Raw genomic sequence first — 19,415 nt, forward strand, 5'->3', positions numbered from 1 at the left:
TCTGCATATTGTCTAAAAAATATAATGTATAATCATGCCTTTTACCCCCATATATGTGGTGCCAGCACGCTCCTACGAACATGGGGCCAAGTCAAAAATAAATATAAAAATATTATTCAATTTGGTAAGTTGTAAGCATCCATTTGAATAATTTCAGGTGAATCTACCCTATGATTTGGTTTTCCGACTATGGAGGTGATTTTTCTTAACAATTCTCACAGCTATAATATGAATTTGTAGAATAAAAAATGCCTAGGCCTAATTGTGTCACTGACATAGCGGTTACATAAGGGATAATGGACAACACGGTACTTAACGTGCGGGGCCACCTTCGAACTTGAAACACAGACACACTACGCAACAGTAAGTGCACGGCTTCTTTGTGTAGCATTGCCTACATACGAAAATGCTTCTTGGCCAGGACTCCCTCGAAAAAGAGGTTTTTAATCTCAATGGGACTTTCCTGGTTAACTAAAGGTCAAATAAAAAATACGGTCCAACAAGGACGATCAAATAACGAATACCCTCTGATGAGAATCTGTATCTCTCATAAAGAATATCGTCAGACAATGCCAAGGGATCGGTTCTGTCCCGAAAAACCGTCTGTCTCCGGAGAGACACCTGTACGATAAGTGCGCCGAGGTCCACGGGAACACCCACAAATGGTGACGCCATTGTCGGAGCAGGGGCTAGGAAGCTGCGCGCGCCGATGTAAGTAGCCGATCTCCGGGTATACTTATGCCGCGTTTCCGCTGCAGGGTGCGGAACGGATCGGTTCGCAAAGGCGCGGTAGGGAGGGGGCGGTATAACCCAGCTCAGTTCCGAGGTCGCGTTTCCACCGCCGACAGTACCCTTTAAGGTAGGCCGGATGTTGATCGCCGCGGCAGCTACGTAAACATCGTAAACAACGTCTTCCTCCCCAAGAATGCAGACGAACGTCTCCACCTCCTTGTTCGCCCAAGCAAGCGTTTGACGCGACAGGTTCATTGTAAAGAATAATACCTCGAGGCTACTGTTTATTTGTTTTTATCCCCACGTCGCCCGGAAGTGATAATTCTGTCCACCAATCAACGGAGGGGGTGTGTAGCTTTAATTTCCCGGGACCCTTTCAGGCGTCTCGTCTCGTTTTCAGTACCCCAACGGAGGAGTACTGAAAACGAGGCCAAAACGGGTACAGCTAAGTCCGGGTCACGCCCACTTTTTGCGGTGGAAACGCAACCCGTACCGCACCTTTGCGAACCGATCCGTTCCGCACCCTGCAGTGGAAACGCGGCATAAGCTGAAAAGCTGCTCCCGACCAGGTTTGGTTGCGAGCATAAGTCACCATGGTGATACCGCAACGCTTAAAGAGATCGACTTTCGTGGTACAGCTAACCCAGGCTTTCAGCTCAACATACCTCGCTAACCCTCTAATCGAGCTTCGTAGTACAGGCCCCAGCTCTACAAAGCATATGCCTCTTTGGACGTAACAGGCACCCGCTTAGCCGCGCGCATTATGGGAATTATTGTCTGATTAGCGGTAACTCCAAGACTAGCAGCAAATTGTCGGACCGTCTGGGAATTTGGACAGACACCCACATAAAACATATGCTGGAAAACACATGCCGATGATTGAACGATCTTTTTCTTTTCCTCTCTCTCTCTCTCTCTCTCTCTCTCTCTCTCTCTCTCTCTCTCTCTCTCTCTCTCTGATTTTATAGGCAACACCTAAAGTAACCTTCCCAACACTGTTCATAGTACTTAATTGTGTAACATCTGCAGTAGCTGCTAGCATTGCTGTACACGGGGAATGGGTTAGCCTAGCAATTGTTAGTACTTGCACTTGGCTCTATGAACATCATTACTGTACTGACAGCGATATATTGTTTCACGTCTTATGACAAATTTTGTTATTGAAAGCTAAATGCCCTAAATTTAAATGTAAATGAGCAAAATCCGTGGCCATATCACGTAAATTGGCGTCTTTCCGTGAGGATTCCACGGATTTTGAGTTAAGCGTCCGTGGTCAATTCACGGATTCCTGTGTGACCAGGTTTGATCTAGGGCAATACTTTTAATTAATATGTGCATGAATGTGTGTTTTAACAAGTGTGTGTGCTACATATGCCTGGTACCTTGCCAACAGAGGTAGAATGTTCCTGTACTTCTTCAAGGAAGTTTCCCAGAAGGCTCCAGTCTGCCATGACCAATCAGAGGACAGCAGGGTCACAACAGCGCACTGCAATCGGTTTGGTAGTAACCTGTCGGAAGGAAGAAAAGGGTTATCTTAGTGACCACAGTATTTGTTCTCAGGAAGTTGATTGGGATACTTTGATATATATTTGCTTATATCAGTGTTAAAGTCTGGAACCACTAAATTAAAGATCCTATATCATGCTTTTTTAGGGTTAATAATTGCATTTGGGGGTACTTCTAGAATAGAATAGTTCTACAACTGTTCATTACTGCAAAACCCATATCAGCGTCTAACCCCCCCCCCGTTAGCCCCCCTCCCGTTCCGAGTAGCCCAGTTTGCTGTGATTGATGGGTACGCTCTCTCTGTTGCGATTGATCGAACACTTTGCCCATGTCTGCAAATACACTCCCCCGAGAAGTTGTAAACATTGCGTGCCTCCCGGCGTTCTCTACAACGCAGCGAAATCAACATGAGGAGTTGTAACTGTAGAGATGGCGAAATCTGAGAGCTGCTGACGATCATGGGAGAGAAGGTGATGCAGTCACGTTTAACGAAGAAAGGGAAAGATGGTGGCCAACTATGAGAAAGCAGCAGGGGAACTTTCCTTGCGAGGCATTTGTCGGGATAAAAAACATGTGCTCAGCAAAATAAAGAATATGTTGGCCTTTTTGCACTTGTAAATAGTAGCCTATACTGAGATGTGGTCTACTCATTCGTGCATGTGAGTGGCTTGAATTAAAATAAAATTGAAATCAGAGTATGCAAATGATTCTAAAGACGTCTACTCTCCATGCGTAGCCTCGCTTACTCCAATGAACCAAGAAAGCCGGCTCTATGACGAAGGTTTTACACAGGCAGGACGGTGAGTCCGACAACCAATTAGAGCAACGGAAAACATCACACATTGTGGTTGACTATGAAAAGGCCTCAACAGCTCCCATAGGGCCTGGGTCTAAACCAGTGGTTTTCAAACTGTGGGGCGCGCCCCCCCTGGGGGGCGCCAGAGTTCTTCAGGGGGGGCGCGACGTGTGAAAAAAATAAACCCGAAGAAAAACCTGGAAGTCGATGATTCAAATCATCAATCGTACTTCAACTGTAGAAGTAACCTAACTAAATCGATTTTCAACCGTTTATCTTCGTGCAAACCATTTAACAAATCTACACACTTGTATCTTCAATAATAACTAAACAGAATTTCGATATCATTTAAAATGTCTTCAGAATCACATTTTTAGTTTCGTACCGCTTCGTTTTCAGCTGTTTTCATTGAAGACGTCAGCCCATTCTGATACACCTACTTCTAGACATCGTAACTCATTCATTTTTCAACCGTTTACCATCGTTCAAACCATTAAACAAATCAACACACTTGTATCTTCAATACTATCGAAACGGAATTTTGATAGCATTTATACTTTTTTCAGAATCACAGTTTTAGTTTCAAACCGGCATCGTTTTCAGTTGCTTATAATAATTTAGGTCACCATAACAACGCCGGTAAACAAACCCTGCCGAATAGTCGAATCTCTGGACTGAAAAAGCAGATCTGATTCGACTCTGAAAATTCAGAGTCGGGGATCCTGAATGAATCTGTGCAAACTGGCAGTTTAAGATCACAGATTAAGATGTTCAAATGTATTTATAAAAGGTTAAATTGTGTTAAGAAATGTGTTTAAAAACGCACAAAGATGTTTTAATGTTTCAGAAATATGTTTAAAATGTTTAAAAAATATGTTTCAAATGTTTAAAAAATGTTTCAAATGTTTTAAAGTTATGATCAGAGATGTTTAAAATGTGTAAAATAATTAAGATAGCTTTCAAAACACAGGTCTTTAGAAAAAAAAAAATTGGGGGGGGGGGGGGCTCAGCTGAATTTTTTTCTCTGAGGGGGGGCTCACTCTCTCACACTTTGAAAACCCCTGGTCTAAACAATTATCGCCCTGTCGGACCACCACACATTAGATCAACGCTTGGGATTGACATGACCCGGACCAGGGAAGCTAGAAATCTTTCTGATGGAACGGGGGCCAGACACATGCAAGAGCAAGTAAAACATAAACTCCCAGATTTGTCTGGTTCTAAGGCTTATACAAAGGTACAAATTAAGCAGGTTTCTTAGTTTGTGGACGGCAAACATTAAGTAGTTTAGAATTTGGAATTGTAGGAGCATTATCGATGTTCCCTTGCTTTTCCCGCCATCCACCCATTTAGTGGATTGGTGTGTCTGTGCTTGCATGCGTGTGTGTATGGGAAGTTGGGTAAGTTTATTGTAATTTAAATTTGTGTAACCTTTAGGACCTCCTCTATAATGTCTCAAAGGGTTAATTGTAGTTTTAATGTGTGTAACCTTTAGGACCTCCTCTATAATGTCTCCCAGGGTTTATTGTAGTTTAAATGTGTTCCCTTTAGGACCTCCTCTATAATGTCTCCCAGGGTTTATTGTAGTTTAAATATGTTCCCTTTAGGAACTCCTCTATAATGTCTCCTAGGGTTTATTGTAGTTAAAATGTGTGTTACCTTTAGGAACTCCTCTATATGTCTCCCTGGGTTTATTGTAGTTTAAATGTGTGTAACCTTTAGGAACTTCTCTATGTTTCCCAGGGTTTATTGTAGTTTAAATGTGTGTTACCATTTAGACTAAATTAAACCCTGGGAGACATTATAGAATGTAGTCCCAGGGTTTATTGTAGTCTAAATGTGTGTTACCTTTAGGACCTCCTCTATTATGTTTCCCAGGGTTTGATTTATTCTGACGCAGGGTTCCCACGCGCCCTCTCTCTGGGAAAGGAAATAAAGACGTAGAGTAAACACTGCCACGGAAATAACACAGTCACATACCTCACTGTCTGTCTGTATGTCTGTGTGTGTGTCTGTGTCTGTGTGTGTGTCTGTGTGTATATGCATAGTATGTCTATGTATGCCAAATTGCATTTTTACATTTCAACATGTTGTACACAATAAAAACATGGCTGACTAAAATATCTGATAAAATAAACTATACTTTATACAGTTTTTCTTGTAACAATGTGGTCATGCACATTTGTGCATTTTGCATTTCAAATTGCACAAATACAGGAAACAGAAAAGGGAATAATTGTAATTGGCAACTCTTGCTCTCGCTTACACACACACAAACACTTTACCTGGTTAGATGTAGAAGAATATAACAAGGAGTCCAATAAAATGAATCCAGACCAGAGGGGGATTAAGGCAGTACTTATCCAGCAGCAAAGCACAATGAATATGTTTTTGTGTTTATACCAAGCTGTTCCAGTTGTGAGAATGAAACGTACTTTAAGTCTACCAAAAAATGGAATCAAAATCAATAAATAATTACAGAAAAAAACATGAGGTCTTGTGAATGTTGAGCTTTGGCGGCGATCCCGTGTACAACAGATCTTCTCAAAGTATCGAAGTCACTCTGAGCTGTGTTCATCACATTCAAGTGCTCTGAAGGGGAAGAAGCGGCTCATTAGACAGGGAGCAGAGCTCACTCACAGAGAGTTTGACAGACAAGAAAGTTAAACAGTCTAACATTTACCGCTTTGAAGGCAGAATGACAGACGTGTCTGAAGTGTAACGGCTTCAAATAAAATGGTCCAGTGTAACAATCCGTTTAAAGGAATAATCCATCAAACACATCAAAAAGTGCAAACATACAAAAGTCTACCTTGTAGCAGACCTCGGTCCGCTAGTCTGACACAAAGAGTTGAAACGACGTTCAGTGAGTTAGACATCCAGTCAGTCAGAGTATAGTTCTGCGAAGAAACAAATGAGCCTGGCCTGTGGAGACTTTATCTCTCTCTCTCTCTCTCTCTCTCTCATTTAGGTCCTCTGTGTGTTTGTGTTTGCCTGGATGTGAGTGGTTGTGTTGTTCTTTCCCTTTTAACGTGTGGGTGTGTGATGTACATGGGTGTGTACTCCTTGCCTCTCGACTGCACAGGAAGACAGATTGTGTTGGCATACAATGGCAGCAGGGTGCAGACCTACATTCCTTACAGGCTTTGTTCACCCAGTCAACGTGTTCTGCTTCTCTCTCCTGTACTGGTCTCTCGTGGTTGAGCTCTGTCTCTCCTGTACTAGTCTCTCTGTGGTTTAGCTCTGTCTCTCCTATACTGGTCTCTCTGTGGAGGTGGTTGAGCTCTGTCTCTCCTATACTGGTCTCTCTGTGGTGGAGCTCTGTCTCTCCTGTACTGGCCGGAGATGGGAAGGGGGCGTTTCTCTGGGGACCCAATTAGCAGACCGGTGAATGAGTGGCAGGTGCTGTCAATGGACCAATCACCTCCATCTCTCCATTCGCCAGGGCGGTGGCAGTGGGCTGAAAGCCAGTCGAGGGATCTGGGCAACAAGGTTTCCTGTTTGCAGCACAAGAAACGTGGTTTCCTGCGTGTGCCGTGTGCTCTCGCAAGTCAGAGCCTCCAGTCCTCCACTCTTGCTGTTCCCTTTACTTATTGAACCTTCATTGGTCATTCTCTTCTCCTCTTTGTCTGTCTTTTTCAAACCTTCATGTTGTTCTTGTTCTGTGGTCAAAGAAAGCAAGAAATGTAAAGCCATCCAAGAGTTATTGAACGTCCAGCAGGAACATCTTGTACCAGCGACTGGACGTTTCATAATCTATATTCAGAGTCAGAATGGAACGAAGCACGCATATGGTGCTGAAAATAAAACCAAATTTTGGCATTCCTCAAAATTGTTTTTTTATGGATTATTAAAATAGAATAAGGATTATATTTTAATTGTGAGCCGTTGCTCCTGTGGTTACATGGATAAAAACCATGTGTTGTTTGTGGCGAGGCACATGGCAGCCTCAGACGAGCATGGGACTATTGCACATGTTGCACTATTAATAAATCGGCTGCCTGCCTATTTTTATTTGTCTGTGTGATCCTGGGTCTAATGGTGTGCCAATATTTAAGTTACATTCATTTAATGTTGAAATGTGTACTTATTTGTACGTATATGTTGATGTCTGACTGGTGAATGTGTGCATATGTGGTGGCATATGTGTCTATCTTTAAGTTTTCTAGTTGGGCATGTGCAAGTTGATTGTAAAGTTTGTAATTTACAGTAAACATTGGTCAAAGTGATTTCAAAACCAGGGCAATTCTTCTATTGCCCTGGAAGCAGTTTCTCTGTTTTTGTTGAAAACCAGTTTATAGCAGGGCTTGATGTTTTTTTGCCTGCAGAGCCGATGTTACAAGTTGACATGAAAGGGCTCTACTTCTGAGTGTGTGGTGACTGGTGCTGGTTTGTCCTGTGGGCATTGATTTCCCAATGATTCACAGCTGCATCCTCACCCAGCCCCAGTGTTCAATCAGCTTCAACCAGCCATCATCAACACATAACCCAAACCCCTTAAGAAGATAATGTAGACCATGTGACTCACACCGTAAAAAAGCTAAAGCTAAATAAATACATAAGGATAAAACCTAAACATAAAAAAACGTCATGAAAAGATAAATCCTAGCCTCATAAGACACATAAGACCGGTTTTGTTTTGAGTTCTATGTGTCTTTAGTCTTACTGAATTTAATCAAAGACATGGACACGCATTTCAACTCATTACTGTTGCTTTACTTGAATTGTCCACCTGCATGTGATACATTAAACTTGTTCCCTAATCATATTCGCAATATAACGTTCCTCTTACGCAGTACCCGACATCCCCCCTTTAATTGGACTTAAACTCTATCTCTAAAATAAATCTTTTATCTTCTTTAAATCAGGATTCTCAGTTACAAACATCTATATGCATTCTGTAAATTCTGTAAATGCCTGTGTTGACAAGAAGAGTCAACCATTATACTCAGTGTGAGAGACCCAACTAATGACTAAGTTTTTCTGTCTCACAGGAGCCTTTCTCGTTGCCCTGAGAAAAGGTTGAGAAGGACTGTTATGTTCAGCAGGCATAGCCAGACATCCGGAAGAGTTCATGGCTTGATGTTGTCCTGGGTATGACCCCGCACACATTCAGTCTGCTTTTCACCGTGCTGTCTTTCACCACAAATGCTTAGTCTGCTCGCTCTTTGTTGGTTTCCTAGTGGTTTTGCTCACTTTACAAAAGTGATCTTTGCCGTTACATTTATGGCATTTCTGACCCCTAGCTGGACAATTCAGGTCAATGCCAAAGTGATCTGTATTTCCACATCTGTAACAGCTTGGCTGATCATACTTTCTTGCTTCTGGGATCTGTTCTCTCTGGAATTTTGCTTTGCCGTGCTTTTGACCTATAGGATTCACGCTTTCCGGCTTTGCACTTGCTGGCTCCTCCCGCAACGTTGTTACCTTCTGCTCCGCAATTTTCTCAGAGTGATGCAACTCTCTTTGTGGGAACGAGAGTGAGATCATTACCCTCCTCCAGAAGTTTACGGCGCACATAGCTTGATGAACACTGTGCACCTACTTAATCACAAATTTGGTTATCCATATCTGCATCAAATGCACAGTCCCTGTCTGCTGGTCTGAGCCTTGTAGCAAACGGTTGCACTGTCTCTCCTTGTCTTTGCAAAAGTGCATGGAACGGAAAAAGAATATTATTTCTAGCTATCACTGCAGCATCATAATCGGCACGTCTCCCTGCATTATGCAAGGTAGAGAAAATATCTTGAACATCTGGTCCTGCATGATGTAAAAGTAGTGCTTTCCTAAATTGTAAGGGTGCTGCTAGTGTGTCATCTACAACTAGGAGACCCTTTCCATCAGCAAAAATTTCAAAAGACGTTAGCCATTGAGGCCATCTCATTCCTGGTGTAACCGGGTTTTTGAAGCAATCAAACATCAGCATACTCACTTTGGATCAGGGACAGTATTCAGTAGGATCAGGGACTGCCAGTCTTCAGTCTCCAGTAGCATCAGGACAGCTAGTCTCCAGTATGACCAGGGACAGCCAGTCTTCAGTCAATAGGATCAGGACAGCCAGTCTTCAGTCTTCAGTAGGATCAGGGACAGCCAGTCTTCAGAAGGATCAGGTACAGCCAGTCTTCAGTCTACAGTAGGCTTAGGACAGCCTTTCTTCAGTACGATCAGGTAGAGCCATTCTTCAGTCTACAGTAGGATCAGGGACAGCCAGTCTTCAGTCTACAGTAGGATCACAGTAGTTTTCAGTACGATGAGGGACAGTAGTCTTCAGTACGATCAGGGACAGCCAGTCTTCAGTAGGATCAGGACAGCCTGTATTCAGTCAGTAGGATCATGACAGCCAGTCTTCAGTCTCCAGTATGATCAGGACAGCCAGTCATTAGTAGTGTCAGGACAGCCAGTCTTCAGTCTTCAGTAGGATCAGGACAGCCAGTCTTCAGTCAGTAGGATCAGGACAGCCAGTCTTTAGTCAGTAGGATCAGGACAGCCAGTTTTCAGTCAAGAGGATCAGGACAGCCATTCGTCAATAGTATCAGGACAGCCAGTTTTCAGTCAGGAGGATCAGGACAGCCAGTCTTCAGAAAGGATCAGGAAAGCCAGTCTTCAGTAGGGTCAGGAAAGCCAGTCTTCAGTCTTCAGTAGGATCAGACAGACAGTCTTCAATCAGTAGGATCAGGACAGCCAGTCTTTAGTCAGTAGGATCAGGGCTTTGATGAGAGGAGGCCCATTCAGAAGTTGGAGTTAACTAGTCCATACTTCTGTTAATGTCAGACACTACCAGCTTTATGATAATGACTGTCTATGCCACAGACAAATAGAGTGGTATTGTTAACTATTTCAATGCATGTTTTACTGTTTCAATGAATATTGGTTTTACAGGGCTCATCTCTTAAACACATGTGGTAAGTCATGACGGTTTACGATCAAGTTAATAAACAAGGTGATGAATGGATTTTAATCAAAGACCTCACTTCATATAACTGTAATGTGTTATCTGTAACTACAATGTTTAATATGTAAACCTTTTGTACATAATGCTACACTGGAAAAAGCCTTCTGTTGAACCAAGTAAAAAAAACATGGGTAATGGTTCACATCTATATTACATAACTTGAGCCAATGACAAATATATAGCTTGCCTCAAACAATATTTCCTATGTTCATAAAAACAAAATAATACAACTTGGCACCAAGTATAATTCTATTCTTTGAATGAAGTTAATACATTTAAATCGTATGTTAAATCCTAAACAAAAAAATATTGATTCACTCCAACAATTGGTTCTCATTTAAGAAATATCTATCAGAAATAATTTGGTTTATCCAATCATAAAGATTACAATTTAATCAAACAATTGTTTCTCATTATTGTATACATCATCATTTTTTCCCGCTCGGCTCTCGCCGCTTCATGGCCTTGAGGCGCTTCTGTCTGGATTCGACATCACATCGCGACATCAGTCAGGGTTGGGTGCTTTGCCAAAGACACCTCGATACACTGCTTGGTGAAGCCGGGGATTGAACCAACAACCTTCAGATTACCAGCCAACCCGCTCTACCACCTGAGCTACTGCCGCCAGTGAGTCATCGTCACTCTGGTCAAGGGTAGTGCTTTCACCTCAAAAAGTCGCCAAAAGTCACCAATAGCAGCTGAAAAAGAAGCTAGATTTGTCGCTTGTCGCTGTTTTGAAAAAAAAGTTGCCAAAGGGGTCTGAAAAGTAGCTAAATATAGCGACAAAATCGCTAAGTTGGCAACACTGCGGTTTGGTCCAGTAGTCGTAAGCGTCTTTGTATTTAATGCGCATGCGCAGGCTTGTACGTAACCTTGACATTTTACATTTGTCAAAATAGATATTTCTTAATTGAACTCCTAACTAAAAATATCTATATTTCACAGTATTTTGAAATAAAAAAAAGTTATTTTAAAAATAAAACAAAAAATGTTTATTTGAATTGAATTACAAAATAATAATCAGATGAAGTGCGGCATAAAACCCTTTTTCCAGTGTAGTTGTACTTGTTGAATTACTGTATTTGAATTTAATGTGGCCACCGGGACAGGGAAGATAAATGTTCATGGGGAACGGGGAGGGCCCGTAGTTTAGAGCATTGTGATGGGCCAAAGACATTTTAGGGGAGAACACACAAGTCGGAATATAATGTGGGGGCAGGGACGCGGGAAGTGAGTCCGAGTGGGGGGTGCTGAGAGAGAGTCTATATAATGACGTCATAATAAATGCTGCGCAACATCCAATGTTTACAGAGACGAGATGACGGGTGACGTCACATTTAGAGCTCCGTTCTGATAAAAACTTATTGGTGTGTAAAAATTCTAACTCTGCCAACTAGCCACTGTTATTCGAAAACGTTAGCAAGTAAACAATGTGGAAATTAGAGTCAACTCGGCTGATACTGTGCTGAATTGCACACACTAACAACATGCCGACAAGCTGTTGCGGTCCGGGATTATGCACAGCGTTATAACAAGGATTCAGGAGGTTATTTCTAAAGGTTTACAAAGGAAAGTGACAGTAAACGAAAGCCTTAATTTTCATCCAGACTTACGAGTTGTCTGATATGAGGAAGGTGACGATTTCTCCGTCAAGTGAACCGTCTTTGCTCTTTTTTTGCCAACCAGTTTACGTGCGGGATTCCAGAATCAAAACGATAACATTCAACGTGTCTATTAATATGGCCAGCAACATTTTACACCAGTTTTAGAATGTTTTGCGCTACAACAGATGTTGAACACCAACATGCTTATGTAAAATCAGCATAGTAGGCCTACCATATTGAGCTATGGACAGGTCACATACGAAATGCAGGGAATTGGATGTCCGGCTGGTGTTTTGATCGCAAAGTTTTGCCTTCTTGGTGCCAAAAAAATCGGAAAATACTTATTTTCTGCGCCACATTGCACTTGTAACAAGCTTGACTTTTCGAATTTTCCCGTCGCGCACACAGCATTGTTCTGCGTTGTGCGTCACTACGTCAGCCTACACAGACAATGTCCTAAATAAAATGAAATGCTAATATGATAAATATAACAAAAAGGGTGGATGTCAATAATTTCATGAATAATCATGTTGTATGATAAAATTCTACTGTAAAAAAATAAAGTATTGATTCGTTCAGAAAACGTTCTCACTTGCAGTTGCAGCCAGGGACCGCCAGGGGGGTGCTGCAGCACCCTAAGCACCCCCACTTCCCGCGTCCCTGTGTGGGGGTCTGAGGCCGCTCGTGAGTTCTTTCCAAACCAACTCAGGTTTCGTTGCTACTCTATGCAAGTTGTAATAAAACCTTGATCATTCAACCCTTCTCGACCTCTCGTATGAGTATAAGATTGTTGGTTTTATCTCTCTTATCACATCTTCAGTAGGATCAGTACACTGGAAAAAGGGTTTTAAGCCGTACTTCATCTGATTATTATTTTGTAATTCAATTCAAATAAAAAAAATTATTATTTTTTTTTGCCGCCAGTGAGTCATCGTCACTCTGGTCAAGGGTATGCTATGCTGATTTTACATAAGCATGTTGGTGTTCAACATCTGTTGTTTTTTAAAAATAAAACAAAAAATGTTTATTTGAATTGAATTACAAAATAATAATCAGATGAAGTGCGGCATAAAACCCTTTTTCCAGTGTAGTTGTACTTGTTGAATTACTGTATTTGAATTTAATGTGGCCACCGGGACAGGGAAGATAAATGTTCATGGGGAACGGGGAGGGCCCGTAGTTTAGAGCATTGTGATGGGCCAAAGACATTTTAGGGGAGAACACACAAGTCGGAATATAATGTGGGGGCAGGGACGCGGGAAGTGAGTCCGAGTGGGGGGTGCTGAGAGAGAGTCTATATAATGACGTCATAATAAATGCTGCGCAACATCCAATGTTTACAGAGACGAGATGACGGGTGACGTCACATTTAGAGCTCCGTTCTGATAAAAACTTATTGGTGTGTAAAAATTCTAACTCTGCCAACTAGCCACTGTTATTCGAAAACGTTAGCAAGTAAACAATGTGGAAATTAGAGTCAACTCGGCTGATACTGTGCTGAATTGCACACACTAACAACATGCCGACAAGCTGTTGCGGTCCGGGATTATGCACAGCGTTATAACAAGGATTCAGGAGGTTATTTCTAAAGGTTTACAAAGGAAAGTGACAGTAAACGAAAGCCTTAATTTTCATCCAGACTTACGAGTTGTCTGATATGAGGAAGGTGACGATTTCTCCGTCAAGTGAACCGTCTTTGCTCTTTTTTTGCCAACCAGTTTACGTGCGGGATTCCAGAATCAAAACGATAACATTCAACGTGTCTATTAATATGGCCAGCAACATTTTACACCAGTTTTAGAATGTTTTGCGCTACAACAGATGTTGAACACCAACATGCTTATGTAAAATCAGCATAGTAGGCCTACCATATTGAGCTATGGACAGGTCACATACGAAATGCAGGGAATTGGATGTCCGGCTGGTGTTTTGATCGCAAAGTTTTGCCTTCTTGGTGCCAAAAAAATCGGAAAATACTTATTTTCTGCGCCACATTGCACTTGTAACAAGCTTGACTTTTCGAATTTTCCCGTCGCGCACACAGCATTGTTCTGCGTTGTGCGTCACTACGTCAGCCTACACAGACAATGTCCTAAATAAAATGAAATGCTAATATGATAAATATAACAAAAAGGGTGGATGTCAATAATTTCATGAATAATCATGTTGTATGATAAAATTCTACTGTAAAAAAATAAAGTATTGATTCGTTCAGAAAACGTTCTCACTTGCAGTTGCAGCCAGGGACCGCCAGGGGGGTGCTGCAGCACCCTAAGCACCCCCACTTCCCGCGTCCCTGTGTGGGGGTCTGAGGCCGCTCGTGAGTTCTTTGCAAACCAACTCAGGTTTCGTTGCTACTCTATGCAAGTTGTAATAAAACCTTGATCATTCAACCCTTCTCGACCTCTCGTATGAGTATAAGATTGTTGGTTTTATCTCTCTTATCACATCTTCAGTAGGATCAGTACACTGGAAAAAGGGTTTTAAGCCGTACTTCATCTGATTATTATTTTGTAATTCAATTCAAATAAACATTTTATTTATTTTTTTTTAAATAACTTTTTTTTATTTCAAAATACTGTGAAATATAGATATTTTTAATTAGGAGCTCAATTAAGAAATATCCATTTTGACAAATGTAAAATTTTAAGGTTGTGTATTCAACTGATTAATAATTTTGTCATTCAATCCAAATCATTTTTTTTTGTTTTCTTCCTAAAACACTGTTATATTTGATTAGGAGCTCAATTTAGAAATATTTGTTCAGACAAATGTACAATTTCAAGGTTACGTACAAGCCTGCGCATGCGCATTAAATACAAAGACGCTTACGACTACTGGACCAAACCGCAGTGTTACCAACTTAGCGATTTTGTCGCTATATTTAGCTACTTTTCAGACCCCTTTGGCGACTTTTTTTCAAAACAGCGACAAGCGACAAATCTAGCTTATTTTTCAGCTGCTATTGGTGACTTTTGGCGACTTTTTGAGGTGAAAGCACTAGCCTTGACCAGAGTGACGATGACTCACTGGTTCTGTGAGCTAGGACAGTCTGTCTGTGTCTGGAGGGAGGTCTGGAGTAGGTCTAACTCTGCCATTTAGATTGTTAATATATATTGTATATTGTGTGGCGGCAGTAGCTCAGGTGGTCGAGCGGGTTGGCTGGTAACCTGAAGGTTGTTGGTTTCGATCCCCGGCTTCACCAAGCAGAGTATCGAGGTGTCTTTGACAAAGCACCTAACCCTGACTGATGTCGCGATGTGATGTCGAATCCAGACAGAAGCGCCCCAAGGCCATTGGGGGCGGGAACAAATGATGATGATGATGTATACAAAAATATGTTATGTTTAAAAATTTTCATGTTTAAATGAGAAACAATTGTTTGATTAAATTGTAATCTTTTTGATTGGATAAAACAAATTATTTCTGATAGATATTTCTTAAATGAGAAACAATTGTTGGAGTGAATCAATATTTTTTTGTTTAGGATTTAACATACGATTTAAATGTATTAACTTCATTCAAAGAATAGAATTATACTTGGTGCCAAGTTGTATTATTTTGTTTTTATGAACATAGGAAATATTGTTTAAGGCAAGCTATATATTTGTCATTGGCTCAAGTAATGTAATATAGATGTGAACCATTACCCTTGTTTTTTTTAATTGGTTCAACAGAAGGCTTTTTCCAGTGTACAGCCACTCTTCAGTCTTAATGATATAAATTATAATACTAATAAATTGTGTTAGCATTGCACTTTATATTTCTGGAATCTCAAAGAGCTACAGAGAAGTAAAAAAATCGATGAGACTAAATGCAATAAAACAAGTATTAAGAAAGTCAATAAATGGTTAAAAGGAGAACCTATAAAAGACAATTTAGCAACATGCATTTTTATATACTTTTTGAAGTTACATTTTTTTAAAAACAGCTGTAGTCTGTGGGGCCCTCAGGTGGTCAGGGAGAGCGTTCTACAGTCTAGGGGCAGCAGCGGAAAAGACTGCGATCACCCATGGTGCGGAGCTTTGTCCTTTGGGCTGGGAGGGTGCGTATGAATGCAGAACGGAGGGTAAATGAGGGGTTCTGGGGGGTGAGGAGTTCCTGGAGGTACAGGGGGGCATGTCCGTGAATGCACTGGTTGGTGAGGAGGGACACCTTGTACTCAATTCTGAGTGGGACAGGGAGCCAGTGTAGAGATTTCAGAATGGGGGTGATGTGATCATGTTTTCGCACCCTCTTCAGGATCCTGGCAGCACTGTTCTGTATGTACAGAAGCATCTGGATGGTCCCGATGAGTGTGTACATTACAGTAGTCCAACCTGTAGGTGTTCCTGAGGTGGTAAAATGATGTCGTACAGAATGATGTCGGTGTTGGATTAAAGTTTTGTTGAGGGTCCATTTTAACACCCAAGTTGGGACAGATGTGGAAAGGGAGATGTTTTGGCCAGAGAAATGGATATTGGTGATGGTGGAAGAGCGGAGATGATGTGGTGTGCCAACAAGGATGGCTCCCGTTTTGGAGCTGTTTAGTTGAAGGAAGTTGAGCTTCATCCACGCCTCCTCCAGGCAGGTGGTCAGTGTGGATGTTGGCAGAGGGGCAGAAGAAGTGGGGGTTGTCCTGAGGTAGAGCTGTGTGTAATCAGCATAGCAATGGAATGATAACCCATGCCTACTAATGACACTGCCCAGGGGGAGCATGTTGATTGAGAAAAGGTTGGGGCCCAACAACGAGCCCTGGGGGCACTGCAGGTGACGTTGTGGGTGTGTGACTTCGCTTTGCCCAGGGCGACGTGCACTTTTCTGCCCGTGAGCAATGAGGTGAACCAGCTATGTGAATTTCCTTAGAGTCCAATGGTGTATTGCAGGCAGTGGAGGAGGATATTGTGATCGACTGTATCAAAAACAGCTGTTAGGTCCAAGAGGATGAGAAGAGATGGAGAACCGGTGTCTGCTGCCATCAGGAGGTCTTGGTGATGAGCAGAGAGACGGCAGAGATGTTGGCCAGTGCACAGGTGGATGGCTTCATTTTTCAGATGAAGACCTCTAACTCTTCCTGTGTGTCGACAGAGAAGGAGCAGAGGGCATGAACAGTCTCAAACAATGGGTCGCCAGACTTCAGTAGGATATGGACAGCCAGTCTACAGTAGGATCAGGACAGTCTTCAGTCTTCAGTAGGATCATGGCAGCCAGTCTACAGTAGGATCAGGACAGCCACTCTTCAGTCTTCAGTAGGATCAGGGACAGTCTTCAGCAGGATCAGAGAAAGCCAGTCTTCAGCAGGATCAGGACAGCCAGTCTTCGGTCCACAGTAGGATCAGGACAGCCAGTCTTCGGTAGGATCAGGACAGCCAGTCTTCAGTAGGATCAGAGACAGCAAGGCTGGCCTGGTTGTTATAGAGCAGTCACACAATGAGGATCTTAAAGAGTAATCCCATGATGAATAAATTCCCAGATTAACCACGACAGGATTAACCTTGATGTCACTGAGGCATTTATCTGGATAGCTAGGTTGTCCTGGTTTTGGTTAAATTTTCTAGATTCTTGGGGATTAAAAGGTATTTTGTAGGTGAGCCGGTTGAACAGTCTGCATTTATTTCTTGCTTTATACTGACAAATCGTTCTACGTCATTCATTTTTTTCTCCATTTCATCCATATCTGACATCTATCTACCCTTTATTTTGACCTTTTACATGTCGAACCACTTTAAGTTGCTGTGCCTTGTTTTGGGATCATGGCCTAACCCTAGCCCCAAAGAGGGTGTAAACCACGGGGCTGAAGGACATTTTGACACAGACCAGGAGAGAGTATTTTGAATGGGACCAAGTACATGAGTTCAACAGTGTATCATGAGTTAATTAGAATGTTGTCTTGTAATAGGGTTGTAGAAAGGATCCTGAAAAAGCGTGGCTCTCCACAGTGGTGGAGAGCCAGGGGATGGATGGAACCAGAGAGTGCAAGGTATGTACAGAAGAGTGACTGCATACTCTAATTCGGCCCTCTCAAACTGATACCTCACTCTCATGTGTGTGTGTGTGTGTGTGTGTGTGTGTGTGTGTGTGTGTGTGTGTGTGTGTGTTGCGTGCGTGTGTGTCTGTGTTTGTGTGTGCCTCACACCTCCTGAATTATTTTTGGTACATTTGAGCTGATAACATTTTTTCCCTTACATCACACCCATAAACAAAACACATTCACTTTCTGTCCTACTCAACCTAACCAACACACACACACACACACACCGACACAAACAAAGGCTATTTAAGGGAGCACTTGATTATCTGGTGTCAGAGCCAAGTCAGCCAACACCAGAAGGGGGAGGTATTTGCTCTTAACACCTCCTCTGACACCACCCTGCTGGTAGGATGTGTTGTTGTGGAGGTAATGATGGTGGAGGTGATGGAGGTGGTGCTGATGGAGGTAGAGGTGATTGTGATGGCGGTGGAGGTGATGGTGGTGGTGATGGAGATGGAGGTGATGATGTTGGAGGTGAAGTGGTGGTGGTAATGTTGGTGGGGATGATGGTGTTGTTGGAGGTTTGAGGGGATGTTGATGGGGTGCTTGAGGTGATGGTGGTGGTGATGGAGTTGGAGGTGGTGATGGAGGTGATGGTGGTGGGTGAGGTGATGGTGTTGGATGTGGTGGTGATGGTAGTGGGGGAGGTGGTGGTGGGTGTAGTGGTGGTGGAGGTGGAGTTGATGATGCTGGAGGAGAAGGTGGTTCAAGGTTATGGTGGTGATGGAGGTGGAGGTGATGATGTTGGAAGTGAAGGAAGTTTGAGGTGGTGGTGGTGATGGTGGAGGTGATGGTGGAGATGATGGTGGTGGAGATGATGGTGGTGGAGGTGATGGTGCTTGAGGTGATTGTGTTGGTGGTGATGGTGGTGACGATGGTGTAGGGCCAGGGGCGGCGCCAAACGGTTGCTTGCCGTTGCTATAGCAACTCCAAGCAATTACTCAGAAACCCCAGAGCAACCCCTGATTTTTTGTCAAACTCAAACAACATATTTGAAATAATGCCATTTTCCGTAAATGGTATTAAATAAGTTCAACTAAACCTATGGCCGAATGCGGTACCCGTCACCATACCGCCATTCACCTTTCATATGATTCGCCAGATAATTCTCATTGATCAGGTGAGCTAAGCGTCAACTATTCTCAGGGCCTGGTGACTGACTGTCCGTCAAATGAACACGAGTCGCCTGGGACTCTCCTCTCCTCCACCCATCGGTGCCCCTCACCGTGCCCCTGTTCCCGCGATCAGTTGGGCTATGATGAAGCCGGCACAACATCTGTAATTGACATTTAATCAGATTAAAAAAAAACACACATACACAGATGTAACACAGGGTAACAACTATCACCAAGCATATGTAACAATATTAATTATTATTATTTTAATGTACATGAACAATAATTTCATTATTAGCATAAGCTCTCGAAAATAAATAACATTTCAAATATGCCGGATCATTCTCGCGGCTGAGATTCAGTCAGTGAGGTCGTTTTGCTCGTCTCGTTGGGCGGGCATTAAAAACATAGGACACCAGTTTTTTAACTATTTCGAAAGAAAATCAAGTTCATACACAACACTCGCGATGGTGAGGCTGAGGATGGGCTCGTTAATAGCCAGACTTGTGTTGGACTTGGCAGTTGTTCGGAGGGGGGTTATGCTGAGGTCAAGAAACGGAAGAAAATATTGTAGCCTACACAGTTCTGAATTAGCAATACAATGTTATCACATGCTTGCTAGCAATGTTGGTGTGTTAAACCGTATGGATTAAAGTGGAATATTGCAAGAAGTCCTGTGATCAAGACATCGATTTAAGGT

General features: G+C 42.4%; 1 protein-coding gene across 6 annotated transcripts in view; it reads right to left on the reverse strand.

Annotated features, from left to right (window-relative positions):
- Positions 1-6,333, reverse strand: part of LOC130404827 (gap junction alpha-5 protein-like) — a 100,846-nt gene extending 94,513 nt beyond the window's left edge. Inside the window, exons 1-3 of one of the 6 annotated variants that reach the window (XM_056609749.1) lie at positions 5,847-6,333; positions 5,320-5,626; positions 2,115-4,954 (exon numbers count right to left, since the gene is read on the reverse strand). In XM_056609749.1, coding sequence (XP_056465724.1) covers positions 2,115-2,183 — 69 coding nt within the window. In that variant the 5' untranslated portion in view covers positions 2,184-4,954; positions 5,320-5,626; positions 5,847-6,333. Of the gene's footprint in view, positions 1-2,114; positions 4,955-5,319 lie in introns of all 6 variants that reach the window. The other 5 variants (XM_056609748.1, XM_056609746.1, XM_056609747.1 and 2 more) reach the window with 5 other exon arrangements.
- Between the last annotated feature and the right edge of the window lie 13,082 nt (positions 6,334-19,415).

The sequence above is a fragment of the Gadus chalcogrammus genome, chromosome 15 (genome assembly GCF_026213295.1).
Source record: "Gadus chalcogrammus isolate NIFS_2021 chromosome 15, NIFS_Gcha_1.0, whole genome shotgun sequence".
NCBI lineage: Eukaryota > Metazoa > Chordata > Actinopteri > Gadiformes > Gadidae > Gadus > Gadus chalcogrammus.